The sequence below is a fragment of the Anabrus simplex genome, chromosome 1 (assembly GCF_040414725.1).
Source record: "Anabrus simplex isolate iqAnaSimp1 chromosome 1, ASM4041472v1, whole genome shotgun sequence".
Classification (NCBI taxonomy): Eukaryota; Metazoa; Arthropoda; class Insecta; order Orthoptera; family Tettigoniidae; genus Anabrus; species Anabrus simplex.
This window is the reverse complement of record NC_090265.1, coordinates 1,565,587,547-1,565,608,591: the sequence shown is the minus strand read 5'-3', so window position 1 is coordinate 1,565,608,591 and position 21,045 is coordinate 1,565,587,547. Positions and strand designations below refer to the sequence as shown.

Sequence of the window (21,045 nt, the reverse complement as noted above, 5' to 3'; positions counted from 1 at the left end):
CTAATGAAATGTTCATGCTTTCAGAGGCTACAATTAGGCAATAAATAACAGTGCAAGTTCTTAGAAGGAAAGATGTAAACAAGCCACATGCGTGTCATATTCATAGAAGTTCAAAAAAGGGAAACCCTTTCAGGGGTGATCAAAATACTGTATAAACTAGTACATATGACTCGGCGTGGCACGTGAATGTCTCATCATTTGAGTTTAAGGCCTGGCCAATACTTGCGTGAACGTCACGTCAAATGAGTCAAGTGGGTTAAAGCAAACAGTTCTGATGTTGAATATTTGTTAGAAGGTGATAGCCAACAAGGGAATGCTGAAGATGAACTTATATATAATGACTACAACAGGAAGGCTGTTGAGTATTGGAGAAGTGATAAGCGGGACCCACTTTCATTTTCGTTGGCGAAGATCCATCGTATCAGTAGCAAAAAGATTTATACTTGTAGGAGGAACAGTGGGATATGCAGCGACAAACTGAGGCTAATAGCACCTACTATCTGAACAAAATTTTATTTTGCCCATCAAAAAATGAGATAATTCATAATATGACCTCCTAGCAATGGGCTATAGATGTTGCTCATGAAGAATAATATGCAGGGTTTAAGGCATGGCACATGTGGGTAGCCTACTTGACTTTAAGAAATGGAATGGTATTGTGATGACAAAAATAAGACCAACAAAGAAATATAAACCATAGCAACAGCAGAAATATTTGTAGAAGAATTTAGATTTATTATAGAGTCCTAACATTTGTAACAGTGATCAGAGTGGGTTCATCCTACTGTTGGATTCGAAAGTATGGATACTCGAAATTAAGCTTCTATAAAAAATTAATGGGTTCACCATAATCAAACTTAATTGCACCAAATTGTAGCTCCATTCTTTCTGCGTTTTACAGTGGTATACAACTATTTTTGTCCTGTGTATTTCCACAGCTGTTATAATTAGAACCAAAAAAAAACTGTGGTTTTTGACATTCTACGCACAAACCTCGACTTTGAAACTATGTAACTTCTAAACGCGCCATCCAAACATAATAAAATTTTAATGTGTCATAGCCTTAAGTGTCCTAAAAAAATTTCAAATTTACAAGAGTTTATCATTATACATTAAGAAGCTGTTATCAGTTTAATTTGTAATGGGTTTCTCAGTCCTGCGAAATTGGACAAAGCTGTGGTTAACATCATTATTAGCACTGCAATTACTTTCATAATTGATATAGAAAATGTGCATGCATCCATATATTTTATACCGATTAATATTTGAGCAGGAAATTTAGCGGGCACCAACAGCGACATAATGGCTGTGTTGAGAGTGCAGTGTTGCCTCATTATCTCGCTGGATTTATTTTCACCTGGTATTTCCACTCTGAATCTGCGGGAATTCATCAAAAGCACGTTTTTCATACATAAATCTGGACGAAATGAAGATAATACGCATCCGATTATGATCCCTGCTGGTGCCACATCTTACTGTCAACCACTAGATGTAAACGGATTTAGATTATGTTATGGAAAGTCTTTGTATGTAGATTATCAAACACTGTTCAGTTATTGAATTTGGGTATCATTTTGGTGCAGAGAAACACTATTGTGAAAATTCACTCTCTGACATACCAACACCTGTCCCATGTGGCAGTACCGCTGGTGCCGAAGCCAGTACTTGTCGAAAATCCCTGGAGCCTTTGAGCATCCTGTGCGAAATTGTTTTTATAGAGGTGATGTAAAATGTTCCACTTGCCCTTATCCTTGCTTCGTTAGGTGTGGTTGGTGTAAAACTGCTTGGTACTTTAACATTTCTACCATGAGCATCATTGTTGCAGAACTGTAAGGAATAACTTGCTTTTGTGTGTAATGTCCCTTGTTATACTGATATTTGTACCTTTATTTTTCCCCATAACAATTTTATTCCATTGCCTTTATTGACCTGCAATCAGTGTAGGAATTAATGCTACGCGGTTAGTAATGGAATGAAAGAGAATATTAGTGGCACTTTCTCTCGACGAGTGAACCCAGTATGCATCGCAGTCCTGCATAGCCAAGCATGCTAATTCAAACACAAGAATTTTAATGCTTTCTGTAGGTCACAGGAGTTATTTCTGAAATAAATATCTGGCTGTTGTGTTATTTTTAGCTCATTTAACATGAATGCAAAATGTACTTAAGATCACTGATTCTCCAGTACACGAATTTCTCTTATGAGTCATTTGTTTTAAAAGCATAGTAAATACTTGTTTATAAAAATGTTGAAATGATGAAGATCAGTTCAACTCAGCAATTAGATGAAGAACTGTTAAATTCAAATTCTTAAAATAAGTTGTTACTAAGAATCTTGCTGTTTTTTTATTGAATGCCAGGTTACACCTTTAGAGAGCTGGAAACTTTACAGTTAGAATTTAGAAGGTTTCCAGCTTTACATAAATACTGAATCTTTTCTTCTTTTTCTTCCCTAGTGGTTTAACGTTGCACTAACACATTGAAGGTTTTCAGCGATGTAAGGATGGGAAAGGGCAAGGAGTGGGAAGGTAGCAGCCGTTACCTTAATTAAGGCAACGGCCCCAGCATTTGCCTGGTGTGAAAATGGAAGACCATCTTCAGGGCTTCCGACTGTGGAATTCAAACCCAAGCTTACAGCTACGCAACCCTAACCGCACGGCCAACTCACTCGGTACTGAATCATTTATTTGGGATTAAACATCAAATATAATAGCCTTTGTCAACATTTCCACCAAGCAAGTGGCTGCACAGTTTGGGTCACATATCTGTCAGCTTGCATTCGGGAGATCGTGGGTTCGAACCATACTGTTAGCAGCCTTGAAGATGGTTTTCCATGATTTACCAGTTTCACACTAGGCAAGTGCTGGGGGCTGTAAGTTAATTAAGGCCACAGTCACTTCCTTCTCACTCCTAGCCCTTTCCTAACCCATTGTTACCATAAGGCCTATTGGTGTCAGGAACAAGATAAAGGAAATAATTGTAAAAAAAATTAGAAATGTTCATTTATTGCCACTTGGACCGTTCTTCAAAAACTTCACCTTTTCCAGAGCAGCACAATTTAAAGCATATTCACAAGCACACAGTAATGGCACTCCAAGTGACGACTGACAAACAAGCTCCTAGCAACTTACATCCAAATGCTACAGACTTTTACATCAACCCAATAATATTGTAAAGCTAGAAGAGCAATATATTCTGAGGTGATGAAAGTTACTCTTACAATACGACAGATTGCCCGGGGAATCCCTTGGCACCAGTTCCTAAAATACGGAATGTGCATCCTGCTGAAGGTGTAGCTGCAAGTTCTTCTTTATTCAAATCCACAGAAGCTGAAGTGACATACAGTTCATCCAAGTTTTTCCCTCCAAAAACAACAGATGTTACCTTTGGAGAAGGAATACTAATGGTCTTCAGTAGTTTGCCTGTTCTAGGATCCACATTTATTACCTGCAAGTAGTCAGAAAAGAAATGCTACAGAATGGTATAGGATGTGTTGGCCATCCTCTATGACCTGTTACAAAGGTACTGTGGCCATGACAGTTCAACATTTCATGGAAGAATGTGATTAGAAAAGCAAATACACGTAGTTTAAGATGCTCTGAAACAATACTTGTAGTAGTAATAGTATTTATAATAATAATCTATGGCCTCAACCACCATGCTGCAGACATTTTTAATGATGCCATTTAGGCTGCCCATGTGTCAATTTTGACATTCCATTTTGCTTTATGAGATGCCAGAGAAACCAGTTTCTTGGGCGATTTATAGCCAAATTTTAATTAATTTTATCGGGTAAACACAAAATGTGTCACCATATACAGAATCTTTTACTTACTAACATTGAACGATATGGAATGCCAAATGAACTGTTTGTTTTTTGCCCTTCAGAACTCTGTTTTCCATGTCAACAAACTGGTACTGATTTAACTGTCTTAGATTTTGATGAAATTTAACATAGAGGTAGTCTTAACGTAGAGAAGTACAGAATTTTATTGAAATATTTCAACTTGTTTTTGAAATAGCCAAAAGAATCTGCATGATCAAAATTTTTTTAAATTGCCAGACTGAGTAGCTCAGATGGTTGAGGCACTGGCCTTCTGACCCCAACTTGGCAAATTCGATCCTGGCTCAGTCCGGTGGTATTTGAAGGTGCTCAAATACATCAGCCTCATGTTGGTAGAATTATTGGCACATTAAAGAACTCCTGTTGGACTAAATTCCGGCACCTTGGTGTCTTCGCAAACTGTAAAAAAAAGTAGATAGTAGGACGTAAAGCCATTATTATTATTATTATTATTATTATTATTATTATTATTATTATTATTATTATTATTATTATTATTATTATTATTATTATTATTATTATATTTAAATTGCTATAGCAGATCTCCTAATTAAGCTATAGATGTGGGAGAGGTAATGGTAATGGCTTCATAGTTAAAATAATTTAAAACAAAATCCCTTTTCATTTAAATGTCAGTGTAATAGGACTGTTGAGGAGTGTCACCATCATTATGTAAATACGAGTGTAGACTGTTGTATATTGAAATATGCATGATTTTCTTTGACTTTCATTGGTCTTTTGGCAATCTTGATTATTATTATTATTATTATTATAATTGTTGCCCAAGCTATAATACAAGGCCTTGAAGTGCACCAATGAAAATGGGCAATGTCCTAGTTCACCATTCAGTCACTAGGATCACGTTCTTGCCCCCTTATGTTTGCATGGCCATATATCAATAAGTAAATTATAGTAAATTATATCCTCAATAAAGAGAACTGAATGTGGTTTTTTTTTTAGTATTTACAGTACCTTATTTATAGAGCAGTGCTTCATTGGATTGGATAGGTCACTAAAGTTTTAAAACTTTCCTACTGAGGGGCTTCTTATCAAGTTTCAAAATTCTCTCTCTCTTCTACTTGAGTGGCTCGAAGCAATGTTGTCTAATAGAGGTCTCAGAAACTTTTGGGAAAAGATATTGTTTCTTGTCTTTACACTTACTACACCTAATTTCACTAATGAACCTGTCTTTCAGACAAAAAACCATACATACTTTAGTAAATTTCTTTGGGCTAAGTACTGCACAGCAGAGGTGACAAATTCCATCGTGCACTGCAGAAGTGCCACAAACTATGATTTTGAGTATCTGAGGGCTCCTCAATATTGAAAACGAATAATACACACACAATGTTGGACTTTCACTAGCTGGGAAAGATATGATTATGTTCTAAACAGCTTTCACAGTCCGTTTGTTCTTCTGCCACATGCACTAAGTATCCTGCTGCCAGAGCTACAGAAATACCAGACATTGTAGCTGTTGATTCTGAAATAAATTAATCATATTTATATACTAGCAAACACTTAACAATAAAGTATTGTTCAGACAGATCTGTTGTCATTTACCTTGCAAGGGTTTTGTAATGATAGACATTACGTGCTCAAGAAGCTGTGAAATTTGTACATCCTCGCAACTTTCATGCATTCTGTCTTCTTCATCCATCTGGGACACTCTTGATTGTAGTAAACTGGTTCACACTGTGCAGATCTTCTCTTCATCCTTCAGCTCGACGTTGTCGTGATGCCGCAATAATCCCAGTATGGAGCGTTGTTTTGATTGCATTAAGGCATGCCCTTGCGTCCATCGTGTCATTATACTCCACTTTGCCTCGTAGGTGGCTGAAGAAAAGCTCGATGTCATCGCTTGTTATGTTTCTTATCAAGACATAATGAAAATGTATACTAATGAGGTATTTTACACAGGCCACAGCGGATTGGGTACTCAAGACGAATGCCTCATACATTTTCCTCATGAATCTTTTCGCTCTCTCTGGACGCATTTTAATTTTCTTAATATATGACAGGAAATCATTAATTAACAAACTGAGGCATTCATCTTCACTGCTGAAGAATGCCAGTTTGTTCTCATTCCTAGAATATGTCCCATAAGAAGTATTGCAGACGTAATGCACATCGAACCATTTCATAAAAGGCTCCATAAAACAAATTGTTTCTTTTAAGTTGTCTCTATCTTTAATGCTCTCAGGATGAGCCACCTCCATACTTTTTAAACCAGCAATTGTTTCAGGGGAAAATACAATTTTAGCTCTTGCTACATTTATTTTCTCCAAATTTGTCAGATAAGCTACTTTTCTGGTTAGTTTCCTTACTGACTTCATAATTAAAGATTTCTGAAGTTTGAAAAGACCTCTCAAATGATCACTGGTCATGGTAGCATTGTTTACAAAAATGTCCTGTGACAAATTTTGGAATCGCACTTTATTTTATTATGTGACTGGGATCAAAACTTAGGAATAGTGGTCTAGTTTCATCAGCTGGATGTTGTATCTCATGCATAATGCTTCCTCCACATAATGTTTCAAACATCAGAACATTTACCTGGGAATTGTCAGTCACAATTCTGATCACTCTGAAACAACACTGTTCAACAATATTTAACGCATCCAAGGTTAATTTTGCAAGTTGTGCACCTGTAATGGAGGAAGTGAAATAGAAAGACATTGGTATTCTGTAATATATAGAAAGACCCTTGAACAAAATGCAAAATAGGCCTAGTTTATTGGCCAACCTATCTTCAATTCCAAGAACATCCAATTCAATCTTGTTCAGTGTGATAAACTAATTTCCTGTCATATATTAGTCTCGACTTTATGGAAATTTTCATCTATCATAAGAGAACTAACCTCTTCTTTATCATTGATTAACAACACTTTTTCTGCCAGTAATCGGGCTTTAGTTAGCGAATTTATTCATGTTTCCCCTTTTGAGTACCCAACGTGTGATTTCAAGGTTCTTGGATGAAGAAGATGAGTGTTCTGAGAGAAGCCAATAACCCGTTGTCAACCTTGAAGGTAACAGCACACAAATTTTAACTGTAGTCTCCTGGTATTTACATTTCTTTTCTTCAGAGCTCTGAAGTTGCTCTAACAAAAAAAAAAAAAATTCTTTCATATGACATCCCTCAGCTTCATTGTGAATTTTAGAAACTTGACTTGCAAGATTGCCGTGATCCTTCTTTACCTTACTAAGTTCTGCCTCCAGGTCACAAATTTTTCCTGCAGCTTCTTAATAATGGTCATGTGCTTTCCATTTCTTCTGATCTCCTTCCTTAATTTTTTGTTGATGTATTTTGATACTGTTAGTTTCAGGACGGGAGAAAACTGTGTGCCTACTGTTGTGGTGCCTACATTTATCAGGTCCAAGATTCTCCAGTATTATCAAGCACAGGAGATGTCAGTTGTTCCACACATTTTATCTTATTTCTTATAGACACATTTTTACTCTCCGATATTTCAAACTGTCTCTTCTTGGAAACTTTCCTACATTTTGAATTGACTTGTTTATGTTTGGGAAAGTCTCTAAAAACTGAAGGGACTTTATTAGGCAGAAGTGTCCTTTTAGATGTACTTATACTTGAAGTGTGTACTACATACCCTAGATTTTTCTGTTGGAACCCAGAGAAATCCTGGTTTGGCTCCTTTGCGAGAAATAGCAACAGGCTAACGTTCTTTTAAAACACTATTCACTGGAAGTGAAGTGAAATTGCAGTACCCTTAATTACTTGTGAATGACAATAAAGAACACAGCAATAAACCATGACTGGAACTGCAAGTGCTGAACATCAGAAGAATACACACATTCACAACCAGCTCACTTAATAAACACATTTAAAGGCATGGACCTGATAAACATGACACAAGAAAGTGATCCTAGCGGCCCAACATTGAATTTCAGTGCGACCACTTTGATAGCATCTTACGGGCTCTATTTCAAGGCCTTGTATTATAATTCAGGTAATAATTTTAATACACTATAATCAGGACTAATAGAAATATATAGCGTGACAACTTGTGGTGCTTCATATGTTCCTTCAGTACGTGGCACTGGTGTAGCTATGTAGGCATCAGCTGACTCTCAACATGTATTTCTAAATGGGATTTGATGTAACTTAATTCAGAATTTCTCATTTGAACAAATCTTTTAAAACTGTTTATTTATTATTGTGGTGTTTCAGAAATGTGCATTGTGTTTACTGACGGATAACCGAGTTTAAGTTATATGTGATACGTGTTTGATGCAAAACAAGATATAGTGTTCCTTGTTTTGAAAGAAATCTGTGAAAAATATGTACGAAAACTTTTACACTTAGTAATGACATTAGGACATTACTTAGAAATTGGTTCATCAATAACTTATTAAATATCGCAAAGATTTATGTGCCTAGTTGAGCTAAGTGTTCTTTCAGTAATTTACCACGAAATCAAACTCATTTGCAATTCAGTTATAACCTTTAAAAAAAAAACAAGATGTCAAATGTTTAGTGTACATGCTACATAATATAAACATATTAAACCTCTGCAAGCACCCACATGATTGTTACGTATGTCATATACATGTAATTCCTATATAACTACTTAATTTATATGTTAATGTACTCAACTTAATCATAAATCTAACTAGTACTACATCCCAGCAGTCAGTTAACTGGACACCTTGGATATTTCCTGGGTATGTTTTACGGTCATACAAGCTTATATTTATTTCATAACCGGTACTTATTTTATTCGGAAAGAGAATCGTCGTCTTATATAGTGAAAAATTAATTTTGGAACGAAGTCCTGAACATATTCACTACAGTCCATGAGAAACAGTTACTAAAGATAAACTGTCCATCCATTCTTGAAATATTTCTCCCCATAATGCTCCTAATAGACTAAGATTTCTCACACCAACTTTCTCTACATGAGAAAACATCAATAACAATTCATCTGATGGCTAAATGAGATAGTTGGATGATTTGCTGTGTTAGGGCTGAAAACTGACTGCCTTTTGCCTCCTCTGAATTGTTCTGCAGAGAACCAACACATGCTGCACGGTCGGTCACCTTGTTTGCACGTTTGATAATATATGCACAGAAGTGATGAATTACACTCATTTTTGAATTGCTGAAAGAAGCTATTGGTTCATCTTTCCAACTGGATAATTATGGTTGATCAAAGGTAAGTTTGCTGCAAATTTCTTCCTGATCTGTACCGGTACTAATGATTTTGACATTTTGGAGAATATAGTGGGATCTTTTGGGACTGAAAAGAAGTGTCATTTTTCACTCAACTGTTTATTGATACTCGACTTGAAACCCAGGACATAGCAAGTTGTGGGCATATTCATATGCGATAACAATTTGAAACATACTGTATGGTGAAGTATACATCCTACTTCTCAAATACTTAATATTTTTCACTATTCAGTTCACAAAAAAAGCTACATATTTGATGCATTTACAACTACCAAAATAGATTGGAAATTGTTTATACACTTCCGCTGTAAGCCAACAAAACATGTGCGTACTTGCCTTTAGATCAACAGCAGTGCTACAGGAGGCAGAGAACATTCACGCAGTGACTGTCAACATGGGATTCAGAGGGAAACATCACACTAGTCATTTCTATTCGTCTTGCTATAATAGTAGATAGTATGTTACTTTTCAGTAATTTGAGAGGATTCAACTGTAAGATTTATTTGTTCTTGCTGAACTGATGTTTGTTTACAATTGATTGTAGCCATAGGTCAGGTACTCAACATGATATTGCTTATGGTACATCATACAAACATCTGACAGGTACCTTATATTTTTTAAATTTTATTTTAGAAATGTTTTATTTAATTTGTATTTTATGTTCTTTACTTTGTATATATTTAGTTCCTACCTGACTTAGTGTAACATTTAATAAACTGTTGTATTATTTGCTTGGAGATTATGTGTGTAACATTTTGCAGACACATGAAGCATACATCTCAGCTGACTCTGCGAACTGCTCTGAGTCAAAAGCAAGTTACTCAAGCAATACAAATACCTCACAAGAGACTATGCTGTGTTTAATGCTGTGTCCATACTGCACCAAATTTTATAATGGAAAACATACCAGCATACATATTAGCCAGTTGCATCCTGAGGAATATGGAAGCATTGTGGCAAATAGACAATTTTCATGGACTTCAAGGGTTATTCAACAGCAAAATGCCATCCTTGATCAGAACTCCACTACCAGTAAAGATACATCTGACCAGAACTCAAACTCTCCAGTAACTTGGAGAGTAAAAGAGTGAATTTGTGAATATTGAGGGATCTGAGATAACAATAGAAGTGCAATCATTCAGTGCCATTCTATCAAAATCTGTTCAATTACTTCCCAGCCCAAAATATCTAAGCCAATGTCATTATGAGGTGAGGAGAAGAAATAACCAAGTCAACACCCAAAGGGGACATCAAACCTCCAGCAATCCCGAGTGAGCATCAAAAAGGGACAGACAGAATTTGTGCATGATATACCAGTACCAACAAAATTTCTTTATACTGTCTGGCCAGGTCTTCCTGCTTCAGTAATAAGAGTTGACCGCACAGTCAGCAATTCAACACCAAGGGTTGGGTGGCAATACATTACCTAACATCTTAAGGGAACCAATGGCTTAGGGCAGATGATTCCCTTTAGTGGAGGAAATGCCACAAGAATCAATCAAGCAGTGTTTGTATTCCAGGTTAGGGGCAGCCTTCCATTTCATTTCCAATGACGGGGGAGCAACACATCAGTTGGAAAAAAAATTTCATTGCATCAACTGATCATGCCATTTCAAAACTTAGCTATGAGGATAAATGCTAGGGCATACCCCAGAAGTGATGTGCATTGTCTTCACCTGAATGATGTGGGGAAATATGCGAGATATACCTGCTTGAGGACACAGCAGGCTAAAGAAGCTAGTCCAGCAACAGCTACATCTGGTGACTACTAACATCGGTATGCTCACAGGTCACAACCATGTACTTGCAACTGTACTGAAGAGTCAGCACATCAACATCACCTGTGTACAAGAAACGAAGAGGACAGAGGCTGAGACCAAGGACTTCGGAGGCAGATACACAATCTACTACCATAGCCAAAGGTCAAATCAAAACGGTGTCTCAGTGGCTGTATGTGAGAAGTTTCAGGACAGTGACCAGCTGCTATCCATTAAAATTGACTCCAACAACACTACCATCCACGTTGTCTCATGCTATTTACCATAGGCAGAATGCCCAAAGGACAAGAAAGATAGTTTTGGAAGAGTGTTGACACCCATCTACGATCGTTTACTGAGGATGAACATGTGTTTATTGGCGGAGATCTTAATGCCATGTGGGATCAGCTAGAGATGAGCACACTCAGTGTCATGGTAGAGAAGGCTTTCACAATCGTAACAATGATGGCTGTTGTATCCTTGACTGTGCAGAAGCACATGATCTCATTATTGCCAACACCTCTTTTAAGAAATGGCCAGCCTATCTAATAATATAATCATATGTAGGGTGTTTCAGCTAAGTTGTCCACCTCAAATATCTTCTGATCCATTAAAGATGTAGACATTTTGTTTCCAAATTCTTAAATTGTATAAAGGGGCTCATAAAATACTGACCTATTCCTCTCAATCACATACATAATTTCCGAGAAACTGAGAAAACTTTGTTTTTAATGGGACTATACTAATTTCAAGCAATAGAACAATTAAGAATCGAACGACAAATTCAGCAATGTGCTTATTTTGCAAATCTGATGAGTACTTTTGGAGATACTAAAGGGTTTTGAATGTGCAGGCATTGGACAAAAAAAGAGATATGCCACTCACCTAGACGTCAGGCATGTAGTTCTCATGCTTGACTCACACCTTATTGACAAACACACACCCCTCGCCATTATCTCGAAGGGGGCTGGAGAAAAAACAGTATGGTGTAGGCCTACAGCATTTCTGAGTTACAAAGCTTTTGTTTCATTGCCATTGAATCAGAAAAAGACCAGATAACACAGTGAAATTGTAATAAGTGCATGTGGCTGACCATCAGACATTTTGACAAATCACATACCATCACAATGTGCTATGTATGGAATACGTTCTCTATGTGTGTTTATCAACAAAGCGTGAGTCATGCAGGAGGACAGTAAACTGGATATCACAGTGGCACATCGCTTTCTGTCTAATACCCACACATAAGAAACCCTTTGTGATCCCCAAAAAGTGCTTGTTGGATTCTTAATTGTTCTATTGTGTGAAATTAGTGTAGTCCCATTTAAAAAAAGCAAAGTTACTACCAGTTTCTCGGTAATTATGTACGTTATCGAGAGGAATAGGACAGCATTTTATGAGCCCCTTCATACATTTTAAGAATTTGGAAACAAAATGTCTATATCTTTAACGGATCAGAAGGTATTTGAGGTGGACAACTTAGCCGAATCACCCTGTATTATAGTGGTGGGCGAACATCTCAAATCTACTACAGGCTTCTCCGGCGAAACGATCTCAAGTTGATGATGAATGTCTAGGTAATTATTCCATCAGACAAAGTTGCTCTTCAACACTACTTGCTTGTTTTAGACCTCAGCCTTGACCTCGTTTGGAAGAAGAGGTGCCACACAACTGGCATTGAATTCATTAAGTGGTGGAAGCTGTCTGAACACAATGTGAGTTGGTAAAGGCCCTTGGGACAACTAACCATAGATCCTAACCAACCGGTAGAGAAGATCTGGACCGGTATTGACCGTGTCCATGCCGTCACTGCTGAAACTGTGGAGAAAACCAAGTGTGGTAGGCAATTCAGTGACAAACAGGTCTGGTGGTAGAATGAGGAAGTGCAGATTGCAATCATAGTGAAGAAGCTGGCCTTCAAGACCTGGCAGGCCTTTCCCCTAGGTACTGATCACCAGCAGTGTGAAAACCGCAAGTCTGCAACAAAATGAGGAGTTGCAGTAGCCAAGGCCCAGCACTATGCAGAACTGTGTGAGTAACTGGAGAAGGACAAGGGAACAAACAAGATATTTCATCTTGCCAGATCCCGGCATTACTCATCCCAAGACATTGGACATATCATGAATTTCATGGATGAAGACCACCAAGTCCTCCGAGATCCCACCGCAATCCTGAATCGATGGATCAGATACTTCTCAGTGGCGATGAAGAACTCCCCTACCCACCAGTTCAAGGGTAAGAATGTCTCCCTGGACTGGCTCCAGTGGTCTCTGTAGAAGAGGTCCAACTGGCAATCAACAAAACGAAGAACGGGAAGGTAACTGGTCCTCATGACATACCAGTGGAAATGTTGAAGATACTTAGTCAGTGTCGTGCTGAACTTCTGACATCTTTGTTCAACTGGATTGTGGAAGAAGGTACAGTTCCCTGGATCTTGACCACCAGTACCACAGTTTCTATTTGGAAAAGGAAGGGTGATGTCAGCAAGTGTGTGAATTATAGAGCAATCCACCTGCTGTATCACACTATGAAAGTCAGAGGACACCAGTCACCATGAGAACCCTGCGCCTCAACCCGGATGGACATCGGCCCCATGGGCGACCTAAGAAGCAGTGGTTTGATTAACTGAAAGATGTGAGAAACACTAATATATCTCCTTGTAATATCCTTTATCGAAAGAACTTTCAACTGCCATACAAAATAACAGACCCTGTGGCAAAGTGGGATAAGTGCTAAGAAGAAAAGAAGAAGAAGAAGAATTTACAGAGGAAAGCTTTTAGGACAGTACTGGGTACCTCCAGAGAGACTTGCAGAATAAATAAGAACAATCTCTACCACCATTATTCCCAACAATTCTCTGAGCTGAATAAGCATGAAAGACCGCTATTGGATGCTGACAGGGAACTTAATAATGAAACCCATAACATCACATTAACCAAAAGCAAAGTAGCAGCTGCAGCTGTGGGTATTGCTCTCGACTCAGCACCATGTCCTGACCACGTCCTCGTGAGATCTGTTAAAGACGATGTCTGCTTTGAAATAACAGTGATGATAGCCTCTAGACTGCTGGACAGTACATATTTATAAGAATGGTGACATCAGTGATCCATTTAATTGGAGGCCTCTTTGTATCTGCTTTATCCTTAGAAAGACTATTGAAAGGATCCTTCATAAACGTCTTTGTCAGCATGTTAACCAAGAAGGTTTTGCAAACTCGCCCGGAACATTAGTTAACATTTCACAGTTGAGTTCTATCCTTTCCACTACCAAAGTCCTTCACAATTCTGTCACCCTTGTTTTCATTTGATAACAAAGGCGAAAGCACTATCAAAGATCCACAAGGCCGGTGTTCCCATACGCCCTATAATAAATTATAGGCCAAGCCCTTTATACAAACTTGCTCAGTTTATTCAACAGTTTCTTAAAAAACATTTCACTTTTGCTGCTCAAAAATCCATTAAAAATACTGCAGAGCTTATTAAGAAACTAGATAAATTTAACTTGCAACCGCACCACACACTACATTCTTTCGAAATCATTAACGTGTATCCAAGCATAAAAACAGGCAAACTTTTTTTTCATCATTGAGAATAATCTGAATTCTAATCCTCAATTGAGTAAACTTGAAATCTCTGATTTTATGTCTGTTTTAAAATTATTACTGGATAATAATTATTTTACATCTGACAAAGTTATTTATAAGCAAAATGGCTGGCTATGGGATCACCGGCCTCTGGCATCTTAGCAGAAATATACTTAGGCTTTCTGGAACACAATGAAACTGAAAGGAATGATAAGTTTAGCAATATTAAGTTCTGGGCCAGATTTGTAGATGACACGTTTGTCATCATCAATGAGCGTTCTGTCGATGCACTGAATACCCTCTCCAACCACAACAACATAGACCCTAATATCGAATTCACATTGAATTCAGAAACTAATGCTTCCATCAACTTTTTACATATAGTGATCGCCAGACTGCCTTCTTCATTCTCTTATAAAATATACAGAAAACCTACCCATACAGCCTCAACAATAAAACAAGATTCCATGCATCCCTATTCCCACAAATGTGCTACTTACAATAGCTTAGTGGATCGCGCGTTCAAAATTCCAATGTTGAAAGCAGACCTAAATGAAGAACTTAATATTATACGTGCGATAGCCAGGTTTAATGGTTATAATAAAAATTTCATTGAACGTATTATCAACAAATTCAGACATCACTCTAAATCTAACTTAATAAAAGATAATCCCAGGCTTAAGTTATTCTCAACTTTTACATTCAATCAAAATATCTACAGCGTTACCAACCTATTCGAGAAATATAACGTCAATATTGCTTTCCGCACCAACAACAGAAATATGGATATTCTCAACAATTCCAACTTGGTCAACAAATCGGACCCTTTTACTAAGTCAGGAGTTTACAGATTTCAGTGCAGCGACTGTAACAGTTCGTATATAGGACAAGCTGGCAGGAGCTTCAAGATTAGATATGCCAAACATCTCGATGCAATTAAATACAATAGATTTTCTGCAGTTGGTCAGCACATACAAGATTATAAACACAGATTTAATGGATTAGATCAAGATTTAACAATATTAGACACGTTGAGCAAAGGTCCCCTACTAGATATCACAGAAGCCTGTTACATACATTTAGACCAATACTTCAATCCTAATCTCAACTTGAACAACATTTCTGAAAAGCCCAGATTTTTATTTGATTCTCTTATTTCAGTTCTCAACAGTCTTAAACTCCCTAAAAACTCTTGATTTTTCAGATTATACGTCACACGTTATCACATTATCCTCCCCTACCATCCCCACCTGACTCCGCCCCATCCATCACCCCTTCTCTCCCCCTTCCTGACCCACCCCTTTCCCCCCCTTAACGATGTTGTATGCTTCTGGCAAACTCTAGCACTTGCTCCTTGCCACTCTCCACGCATACATCAGGCCATTCGTGGTGAGTCTCCTACTTAACTTTATAGTGTTTTGCCCTATTTCCAATATCTCATTTTGACTCTTAACTTTCTATTCATACTTCAGGTTCTGAATTGGATCGAGAACTTTCTGGCATTATATCTACTTCCTCTTTGCCTCATTTTATGACTTGATGTTACAAGCCACCATCAAACTTACTTATGTTACTTTACTATCAACATTCTGTGGAAGGGCTGCATACTACGTCAGTTTTTGGTTGTCCATGTTTTATTTTTACCTAATGTTTAGCAGTGCTATGCTTGAGACTTTTTAACCATTCCAGAGTGATCAAGTCTTTAAACATTTGTTAATATCTTCACTTTCATTTTATACCTTGACCAACAAGCACATACTGTAACTTATTTATATTCTTTTAAGCATTGTATTTTTTACTTCATCTTATTAATGTCACTTATTACTAAGGGTCTATTATATGTACTACATACTTGTATATCTGTGTTCATATGACCTGTTTCATCTGATGATGGTGTCCATAGACACCGAAACCGGTACTGAATAAAAAATGTTGTGATCATATTAACAACATATTATGTATTGAAAAAAGGTGGATCAATCAAATTTCCATCTAATCAGTACAATACTTTTTTTATTTTCTTACTAGGACTAGTTTCAGCCAATGGCCATCTTCAGCAATTCATGGCAAGATAGTCTAAAGAACGACATAGTGTCATTAAAATTGTCTTAATACAAACATCTTAAAAAGCTATGACCACAAACATGGTTGCAAACAACACACATTTCTTCTTCTTCTTCTTCTGCCTGATACGTTCCTGATAATGCAGGTCATTCACACATATGTACACAAAATATTCAGCATGGTCCATATACATGGATTATTATCTTGATGAACAATTGTTAATTTAAAATGACAGGCCCATCGACATTTTATTTGTTAAATCTTTTGTTACAAAGAAATAGCAGCAATCTTGATTAAGTATCACTACCAAGAACTACACTGCAGCAAAGTAAATTACAGTCACAGGCCACAAACAGTATCCACTTACTAGAGTAATGTACTAACCTGGCTACCATCAAAACAAGCAACCCACAGGTTCCCCTGAGTATCAATTGTCATTCCATCAGGAAATCCTTTAACGCCGTTTGCTTTGAAGTCAAATGCTGTACGTCGGTTGACTGTGAAGAAAGAATGATTCTCTAGATAAAACATTAATGTAAGATACAGTTTATTTACTTGCTAATTACTTAAAGGAAAGGTATGGGGAAACTGCCATAGTATGTACCTGTATAATATAAGGGGCAGTCAAATGAAAACCGAACACCCACTACAATGTGACCATGGAATAGTTTTATTCAAAATTAATTACCAAAAGTGTTAATACATTATCCCACTGGGAGACAAGATGATCAATTCTAGTTTTATAGAAAGAGGTAGATTGCTGATGGATCCACAACCACGCCCACTCTTGCACTTCCGCGTCCAAATGAAATCGACATCCACAAATGCCTTTCTTCAGGTGACCAAAAATGTACAAATCATAAGGTGAAATGTCTGGGCTTTACAGAGGATGTTGAAGTGTTTCCCAACCAAATCGCTGAAATGTAGCCTTCGCTAGATTGGAAGTATGGAGGCGAGCATTATCGTGCAACAGGATGACTCCGTCCAGCAGCATTCTAGGGAGTTTTTACTTTATGGTGTGTCACAATTTCTGCAAAGTATCTTCTTAGCGCTGCACTTTGATTGTGGTTCCACACTCAAGGAAGTCGACAAATAGAGGGCCTGCAGTCAAAGAAGGAGGTCATCATGACTTTACCAGAACTTGTGTGAACAGCTTTGGATTTCTTTGATGGGGGAGAATTGCAATGTTTCCATTGTTGGCTTTACCAATTGCTCTTGGGCTCAAAATGGTGGCACCACGTTTTGTCCCTTGTGGCGATATGGGACAGAAATGCATACTCTTCGTTGTGGTATTGCTGCAGATGATGCCATTCTGTCAATCTTTTATCCCTCCATCAGTTGATGTGGAACCCACTGTACACAAATTCTGCAGAAATGCAAGTGATCTTTGATAATGGCATGCAAGCCATGGCTAATGCCGACCTAAACCCGAATTTCTTCCAATGTGATTCATCATTTTTCCCAGATAAGACCATCAGTCCGCTCTATCACGTCGGGAGTAATCATCTCGCAGTTGATGTGCGCCCTTCTCGGAATTTCCAATGCCACTCGGCATGGACATGCAGGGTTTGCCATACACAGCAGACATGTGACAATGAGTTTGGCATACTCCAGCACCCTCAGGCACCAGAAAACAAACCACACTTCTCTGCTCTTCTTTGCTTGCCTGGATTTCTACAGCTGGACAAACACACTAGATCAGTCCGCGCACCAATAAAGACATAACCCAACAGCTGCATGCACTTGTGAGTTGTCACTATGCAGTGGGGGACGAGCGTTGCTTTACGTCCGTAGGTGAAACCTTAAATTACCCTACACGTGTCCCCCGGGTCGTGCTAAGAAAGCAACGGCGAAGAGATGCGATCGAACTGTCTGAAAAGACCTCTCGGTCATAATGCACAGAGTAATGAAGAAATCGGTCCTTATCAGGACCCGGAAGCCTATAGCCAAAAAATCGGACCTTCAATTTGAATATGCCATCTTAACATCGAAGGCATCAGCAGAGCAAAATACGGGTGTCTAGCTAAAATTCTGAAAGGTCAACAGATTGATGTCATTGCGCTACAAGAAACTCATACAGCCAATGAAATGCAACTAAGAACAAGAGGCAAGATCTCAGGCTTCAAGTTAGTGGCTCACAATAATCACGAGATGTATGGCTTAGCTACCTATGTGAGAAACAATATTACTAACTACGTAGTAGTCGACTGTAGCTCAAGTGATGACATTTTCACTGTCACAATTAAAATCAATAATCTAACAATAATGAATGTATATAAGCCACCAAACACAATGTGGCCCACTCCTCTTCTACCATCCTTACAACACCCAACCGTAATCATAGGAGACTTCAACAGTCATCACACATGTTGGGGCTATCAACAAAATGATCTAAATGGGGAGGCAATTGTTGACTGGATGGATATGGAAAATCTTAAACTAATCTATGATGCTAAAGAAAAAGGAACCTTCTTCTCCGCCCGATGGGGTAAGGAATACACTCCAGATCTTTCCTTCATAACCCAATCCCCAAACTCTCCAAACCAGATACTTCGCTCAGTTCTCAACAGTTTCCCTCATAGTCAACACCGGCCTGTCATACTCCAAATTGGCATGTATATTCCTGTCATTCGATCTTATCCGAAACCTAGATGGAACTTTAAAAAAGCTAATTGGAAAAAATTTAAAGAACAAACTGATGCAAATATAAGATGGATTAAGCCAACCTTTAATAACTATGACAGATTTGTTGGAGTTATAAAAGGTGCTGCTTGGCGCTGCATTCCAAGAGGATGCCGTAAACAATATATTCCTGGATGGACTGCAGAGAGCGAGAGCCTTCTTAAGGAATTTGAGGAAAATGGCAACAATGAAACAGCCACAAAACTTATTCAATCACTGAATGACAATAGAAAACAAATTTGGAACGACACTGTGTCATCTCTTGATTTTACCCACTCAAGTAGAAAGGCCTGGTCTCTCATTAGAAAGCTTGACTCATCAAAGCCAGCTGGCAGGCAGAAGCTGAGTGTTAACATTAATGATCTAGCCAAACACATGATCTCTATCTCAAAGATCAATAGAGATAAACAAGTTGTAAGGGAAATCCGGTCAGCACTGAAACATAAAAAGCAATTAGAAAAACAACAATCATCCCAATTCTCTTGTCCTTTCACAAGAGAGGAAACCCTAGAAGGCATCAAGAACATAAAATCCAGGAAAGCAGCAGGTATAGACGGCATCTATCCTGAATTCCTGCAACATCTTGGACCTGCAACAATCACTTGGCTCACCAAATTCTTCTCCAATATTTTGGAGACAGGTAACCTTCCTTCACTATTCAAGAAGACCAAAGTAATATCGATCTTGAAACCCAACAAGGACCCTCTGAGAGTGGAAAGCTACAGACCCATTGCACTGCTAAGTGTTACTCTAAAGCTCCTGGAAAGACTAATATACAATAGGATCTCAGAAACCATCAATAATCTCCTTCCCACAGAACAAGCTGGCTTCAGACCTGGAAGAAATTGCGCTGACCAAATTTTTGCATTGACCTCTCATATTGAAAATGGATTTGAGAATCGGAAGATTAGTATGGCTGTCTTCTTAGACTTATCAGCAGCCTATGATACTGTTTGGCGAGAAGGGGTTCTGCTAAAACTTATCTCTGCCATCCCCTGTGTCAAGCTTACAAATCTCATTGGCAATATGATTAGCAACAGAAACTTTCAGATCTTCTCGGATGATGCAGTAAGCAAAACCTACAAACTGAATGATGGACTTCCACAAGGATCTGTTCTGGCACCCTTACTTTTCAACCTCTATACTGCTGACTTACCAGCAACTAAGTCCAGGAAATTTATTTACGCAGATGATATACTACTGGTTAGGCAAACACCAAGTTTTCCAGAAGCTGAACAAATTCTTACAGCAGATCTAGAAAAGCTAGATACATACTTCCAAAAGTGGTGTCTCCGTCCAAATCTCCAAAAGACTGTTGTATCTGTGTTTCATCTCAGAAATAAATTTGCCAACTACAAGCCTTCAATAACATTCAGAAATCAATCCTTACATCACTGTCCCTTCCCAAAATATTTAGGTGTCACATTAGACAGATCCCTAACATATAAACATCATATTAACAACACAGCCACCAAGATTAAAAGTCGGAATAATATTCTTCAAAAATTAGCCGGCACATCTTGGGGCGCAAACAACCAAGTGTTGAGATCTACTGCTCTAGCTCTTTGCTATTCAGTTGCCGAATACTGCGCTTCAACTTGGCTGAACAGTGCTCATACTGCGAAGATTGATGCTCAACTAAATCAAACAATGCGCATCATAACCGGTTGTATTCACTCTACAAACGTGGCCTGGCTGCCTGCACTCAGTAATATTCCTCCACCTTGCTTAAGAAGGTCTGAAGCTCTTCTAAAACTGTGGAAGAAGACCAGCCAGGACTCCAACCTCCCCGTTCACCAGGATATTACTCAACCTGCCCCTCCTCGACTTAAGTCTAGATCTCCACCCTGGCGCACTGCACTTACACTGGAAGAATCTGGGTTCTCCATCACGAACGCCTGGTTACACCAATGACAGCAGTC

At 38.2% G+C, this 21,045-nt stretch overlaps 1 protein-coding gene across 1 annotated transcript in view; it reads right to left on the bottom strand.

Moving 5' to 3' along the window:
* Window positions 1-2,988: 2,988 nt before the first annotated feature.
* Window positions 2,989-21,045, bottom strand: part of LOC136858528 (regucalcin) — a 73,454-nt gene continuing 55,397 nt past the window's right edge. Inside the window, exons 5-6 of the mRNA XM_067138132.2 lie at window positions 16,826-16,938; window positions 2,989-3,446 (exon numbers count right to left, since the gene is read on the bottom strand). Of these exons, the coding sequence (XP_066994233.2) occupies window positions 3,216-3,446; window positions 16,826-16,938 (344 nt within the window). The 3' untranslated portion in view covers window positions 2,989-3,215. The remainder of the gene's footprint in view (window positions 3,447-16,825; window positions 16,939-21,045) is intronic.